Source organism: Haliaeetus leucocephalus, unplaced genomic scaffold (genome assembly GCF_000737465.1).
Source record: "Haliaeetus leucocephalus isolate CR32 unplaced genomic scaffold, Haliaeetus_leucocephalus-4.0 Scaffold495, whole genome shotgun sequence".
Taxonomy (NCBI): domain Eukaryota; kingdom Metazoa; phylum Chordata; class Aves; order Accipitriformes; family Accipitridae; genus Haliaeetus; species Haliaeetus leucocephalus.
Genome location: NW_010972931.1, coordinates 7802274 through 7808273, shown reverse-complemented (window position 1 = coordinate 7808273; position 6000 = coordinate 7802274). Strand labels below are relative to the sequence as shown.

General features: G+C 37.4%; 1 protein-coding gene across 4 annotated transcripts in view; it reads left to right on the top strand.

The window, feature by feature from the left end:
* Positions 1-6000, top strand: part of EIF5B (eukaryotic translation initiation factor 5B) — a 36063-nt gene that overhangs the window by 19032 nt on the left and 11031 nt on the right. For all 4 annotated transcript variants that reach the window (XM_010575733.1, XM_010575732.1, XM_010575734.1 and 1 more), the window contains 5 exons: positions 766-855; positions 2698-2993; positions 3635-3742; positions 3889-3999; positions 4890-4957. In XM_010575733.1, the coding sequence (XP_010574035.1) occupies positions 766-855; positions 2698-2993; positions 3635-3742; positions 3889-3999; positions 4890-4957 (673 nt within the window). The remainder of the gene's footprint in view (positions 1-765; positions 856-2697; positions 2994-3634; positions 3743-3888; positions 4000-4889; positions 4958-6000) is intronic.

Genomic DNA, 6000 nt, shown 5'->3' with positions numbered 1-6000 from the left:
CCCCCCCCCCTCAGAGAAGGGCTCACTGGCAGAACATTAGTTCCCAGTTAATATTCTAGCAGTCTGGAACTTAATCTTCATTTCAAAGAGCTGAAATTTGATGACACTCCTTGTGCTGCAACATATATATTGTTTAATGCCTCTTTTGGAGAGGGTTAAAAGTTTTCGTTTTTCCATTTGTCTGTTACTAAGAGCTGCAGTCTTTTCATATATCTGACTGAATTCCTGCTAGAATGAATATATTTAATGCTTCTGGAATCCATGGTGTAATTATGTTAAGGCACCTGGAGTCCTAAAATAGCACTTTTTATAGACGATTTGTTATTTTCCCACTAATTAAAATTAATATTGTAACCCAACTTGTTTTCTTTTTCTTTGTCACTTTGTTACACATGGCTGATTGTTAATTGGGCAGCTCCTTTCAAGGAACGTAGTTGTGGAAGAGGTTTGTGTGGCATGCATTATGCAGGCACTTGCATGATATGCAAACAGGAACTAGATGAATAGTTTAGCTATGTCTTCTAAAAATATGTTTTGCTAGGCAAAGATGCTAGCACTATAAGATTTTGTGGAGAGAACTGAAGATTATTTATTTCTAAAGTATGCAGCATTTTCTGTTGAGGGAACATGGAGATAATTTGGTAGAATTGTGGTAGCAGCAAACCTGTAAGTTGCAGTTGTCAGTATGTCAAAGGAAGGGGTATCTAAAAATGTTGTATGTTGCTGGGCTTTTTCTTTCTTTTCCTTTAATGTTGGATTTCTTAGTTTCGGAAGAAAAGGAGGAAGAAGAAGAAACGGAAGATGCGGGTTTGGATGACTGGGAAGCTATGGTTAGTGATGAAGATGGAGAGAAAGGTGGGCATGTAAATACCAAATGGATGCTTTTTCTGATTAAGAGGTTTCTTTGGGCTGCGTTTTTTGTTTCTGTAGAAAACAATTTGTGTTTAGATTCTCCCCCTGCCCCATTAGATAAATTGTGAGGCAAGTGTGATGATAAATAGATATAAGATCCTCTTCTCAAAGGCAGAGCTTTCAGAAACTGTACAAATACTGCTCAAGGACCACCCTTTGGAAATACTCATATGTGCAGTTATCACCTAAAATAAATCCGTTGGAATTTTTTGTTCATATTTATGGGAGTAAAAATCCTCTTCTCTTAATATGTGGTTAAACCACCTCTGGGAGTTTAGGGAAACCTTTTACTTGGTACTGTATTCCACTAGTAACCACTCCAAAGCCATAACTGTTTTACTACACAAATCTGGCAACATCTAGGAGAGTGCCTTTGAGACAGGTTTTCAAAGTGGGAGACTAAGATGGTGAGAAGGTTAGTGTGCATGCATTATAGTATGTTCTAGATACCTTCTCTCATCTGCTGCTTTGAGAGGCAGGTGCAGAAGAAAGGAAAGAATTGCCAGAATGTTCATATTGGAGTGCTTATATGCCAAAGCCCGTATTCTGTCTGTGGCCAACAGCAATGTTTATGGGGAGGTTAGAGCTGCACAAGAATGCAGGGATAACTTCTCGGGTGTTTTCTTCCAGTGGTGGAGAAAGCCATATTGCTGCGAGTCTTCCTGAACAGGAGTTGATCACTGTTCTTAGCGCTGCCATGATGCGTCTTCATTGTTTCTTAAGATAAAAGACTATTCATCAAGTATTTTTTTGTCTTGCTCAGCCCTATACTTCTGGCAGCTGTGCTTTTAAGTGTAGTACTTCATATACATACATGTACAGCAGTATCGATTTTATTTCAGCACAAGTGTGTGTTCCTGTGGTGCTGGACTGCTCTACTTTGAGTTCTAAGGGCTGCTCACCTTCTTGAAAGTCTGTTGTAGTGTTGCCACTGTCCTGGGGAGAATGTCACGTCCCACTTCTTGCTGCTTGGATTTCAAGGATCTGGCAATGTGATCCAGAAAAAGAGCCTTCCTGGGAATTAGATTTAATGTATTACTAAGCTGATGGACTTTCAGTGTAGCAAGGAAACATAACTAATCTCTAAGAGCAGTGAGCCTCCTAGCAGCTCTGTAAGGAAGAGAATGCATGGCTTTAAAGTGTTCATTAGCTTGTCTCTTACGTTTTTTGCAAGTATGATAAACGGGAAGCTTTCAAAGAAAGAAAATTACTTTTTGATAATTCTTTTTGTTTGTTTACTGAAGAATTCCTCTGAAAAACGTTAATCTTATCTGAACAGTCTAGGAGAACCTTAAGATGAGATTTTTAAAAGGTGTACAAGAGACTATTTGTTCTGATTTGTTACTTCTGCTTAAATGTGCATTCCTGATCAGTAATACACAGAATCCATATTGTGTTGAATTTTGGAGTATTTTGGCTTTCTGTTTGAAGGTGTTACTGCATTTCTTCCTTTATGAAGAGCATACAGCTTTAAAGAATGTCACTTCATCTGAATATTTGCAAACAATGTCATGCTAAGTGTGCTGATAATATCATTCCTCCCCTCACCCCAGACTCAGGCTGCTTGCACAGATTCTAAACACAAGTCAGCAGCTCTGAACATGAAACACTTTTTTTTATATTGAAAGTTGAAAAATTATCTTGAATAGCACTTCTTGATTGGAACCTACTCTCAGTCCTCACTCTTCTACTGTAGTCTCTCTTTGGTTTTTTTTGTTGCCCTCTCCCCCGCAAGTGTGAATTTGATAGAGAATTTTTACTTTAGATTTTGGATTTTTTTGACAGAGAGCAAACCTGTCCATATTGAAGTCAAAGAACAAAATGAAGTGGATGAGGAAGAGGAGGAGGAAGAAGATGAGGAGGAAGATGAAGAAGAGAGTGAAGAATCTGAAGATAGTGAAGGGAGTGAAGATGAGGATGAAAAGACTTCAGATGAGAGAGAGGCAGACTCCCAAGCTGTTGGAAAGCAATCTATGGAAAAAAAGCCCAGCAAGGAAATTAGCTCTGATTCTGAGTACGACTCTGATGATGACCGCACTAAGGAAGAGCGTGCTTATGACAAAGCTAAACGGAGAATCGAGGTATTAAGATACAGCTTTATTTGAACAGCTGGACTCCTGTGTTGTATAAGAAACAACTTAATGTTCAGTTCATTGAAAAGTCTTTCAACCTTATTTGTCAAAATGATGGCTGTGCCATGACTAAAATTTAGGCAGGTCCAGAAATTGGGTTAATTAAGAAAAAATACCTGGTTTTTGCCTGAAGATGAAGTATTTGGTTTTAGACAACTAGATCACAAAGAATGTGCACTTAAGTGTTGTTCCCCTCCACCTCTCCCCCTCCTGGAGAAGGAAGCTTTTATCCTTTACAGATAGATATTTCAGAGTTTTAAAGGATGTATTTCTAAACTGTTCAACATTTTTGGGGCTGCTAATGTCTTCTGTTTCCTTACCCAAGGTGCTTCTTCAGAATGCACCATCAACAAAGCTACATGTTAGTGGGTATAACAACTTAGCCTACTAGAATGTAAACAAACCCAACCGAACAAAAACTTAACTGTTAGTTGTAAATTTTTGATTTGCCAAAAGAGGGATGACAGATGTTGAACTGCCTTGAAAACTTAAGTTCCAGTTAACTGTTTTATATATGTATGTAATCAAGTCAAGAGCTGAGTTGTGGTTTTTGGTTTATACTTAGCAATTTTTATGTGTCTCTTGCATAGAAGCGACGAGCTGAAAACAGCAAAAATATGAACACTGAAAAGCTTAGAGCACCAGTTATCTGTGTCCTGGGGCATGTAGACACAGGCAAGACCAAAATTTTAGACAAGGTAAGATGTGGAATGTGAAGGCACTGCCTGTGCATCTTGTTTATGCATGTGTTTTTTTTGTTGAAAATAGAAAGACTTAAAGTATACTCAAAGAGATTACTTTAGTCTCTTACATGTAAGTATTTCTGGTCTTTTTATGTCTTTAGCTCCGCCATACTCATGTACAGGACAGTGAAGCTGGTGGTATCACTCAGCAGATTGGTGCGACTAATGTTCCCCTTGAAGCTATTAACGAGCAAACTAAGATGGTGAAAAATGTAAGTTGTAGCACTTCGAAGACTGTTTTTTAAAAAAATACGAAATGTAAACTAGTTAAGGCCTTGTGAGATTTCCTGACGTGGGCAGATGTACTTTACCCCCGTCTCTATATTGGGGTTGATTGTTTTTTAATTCCTATCCTTCCCCCCTGCCCAAAGGGGAGGCTGTCTCATTTTTCATTTTAGTTGATATGTTTGGTTTCAGTTAATGCATTGCTACTTCTTCAGAAAAATACACAAATACTGCTCACTCTGTTCTGGACAGTACACATATGTACAGAGACTGCTTATTTGTCAGTATTTTGATTGTAAATTGAGACTTTTGAAACTTACTGAGTGTATTTTCTGTTAAAAACTTACCTTTTTACTGTGTGTGCTGAAATTGGGCCAATTCCTGGGTGATGAATTTTATTTTGTTACAGAAATAGTAACTGTTCTGTATTGCTTGTTTTGGATACTATATTCTATTTTGCTTGCAGCAGCAGCTGACTGAAAATCCTTGGTAGTGATGACTTTTTCCAAGATTTTACTCAATTTATTAAAAATGTAAAGTCAGTGGAGAGGAGGAAATCTTCAAGACAAGAATGATAAATCTCATGAGCCTGAACTATTTTTTCCTCTGTAGGCTGTCTTGTCTTACAAATTTTAGCTGAGCTTATGGCCACTTGATACCTAGGGGAATGTGCTGCATCATTTTTTTTATATTGAAATGAGGTTTGACTGATTTGGTTTGGAGGGTGCTGGCCTTTCTTAAAATATGTAGCTGGAATTTTAAAGTAAAGGCTGTCAGTAATGCTGCCAGCTCTTAGTTTTTTTTTTGTGGTTGTTTTTTTTTTTTTTTTTCCTTCTTCTGTAATCTTTACAAGATGGCTAATATTTTGAAATGTTAGTTTGACAGAGAGAACATAAAAATTCCAGGCATGCTGATAATCGACACTCCAGGACATGAGTCTTTCAGGTAATGTTTTCTCACAATATAGTACTTTCCAGAAGTGATGGCTAGAGTGTCTAGATATATTTTTAACCAAGTGCTAGGTCTTTGCCTAATCCATTGTGTTTCTTTTCACTTTAAAAAAACCCAACAACCTAAAGTAGAGGAGTAAGTGGATTTGCTTAGTTTGCAGGTGCTTTTTATATCTGGTTAATTTTCTGTCTTTGTGCCAATTGAGCCATGAATTATCTGAAAAAGCATGTAAATAACTTGTTTCTTAATAGTTAGTGTAAGAGGAAAGACGGAAGTAGGAAGCTAGCTGGAGAAGAAAAGGTGAGGATTTCAGGTGACATAAGTACTCTGCTACGAAAAATTAAAACTTCTGTCCTAGCCTTCAGTTCATAGTGTCCCAGTTAAGGTAACTGAGTTCATAATACTGAAAGTTAACCAGTTGCACAAGTCAGCTGAGTCTTTAGCAGAGATCATATGCTGTCTAGGAACACCAGTGGCATGCAGGCAAGCCACTAAATCAACTCCTAAGTTTAAAACGTGATATGCATAACTGTACTCATGTGGTAGTGCTCAGGTGAAATCTCCAAACAGAAGGATTAAGACTTTGATGTGACATTCTTAAACATAAACCTTGCAAGCATTGCAGTGCCATGTCTTAGGGCACTTGGTAATGTTCCGATCAGTTCCTCGGCATCATACCACTTACAGCTCTTCATCTTCTAGCCAGGTTTTGTTTGGCACCAAAGATGTCTGATAATCTTAGTGTTTATGTAGTATTGTATAATAAACCATCTTGTTCGATTTTGCACTCCTGTGTTTCATTGTAACCGTCTGAATTCTCACTCAGGAAAAATCAGAACACATCTCAACTTGTAAAAAAATATAGAATAATAGGAAAACTCTTGGGAGAATACTAGTTTCTTATTTTTGCTTACACATACTCTAACATATTCTGTTAAATGGAATTTACACAGTATGATTTGAATATTTTTTGATATAGTTTACATTTTTGAGGGAAAAATAACTACTTGATCAGCTTTAGCTTTTTGTTGGTCAGT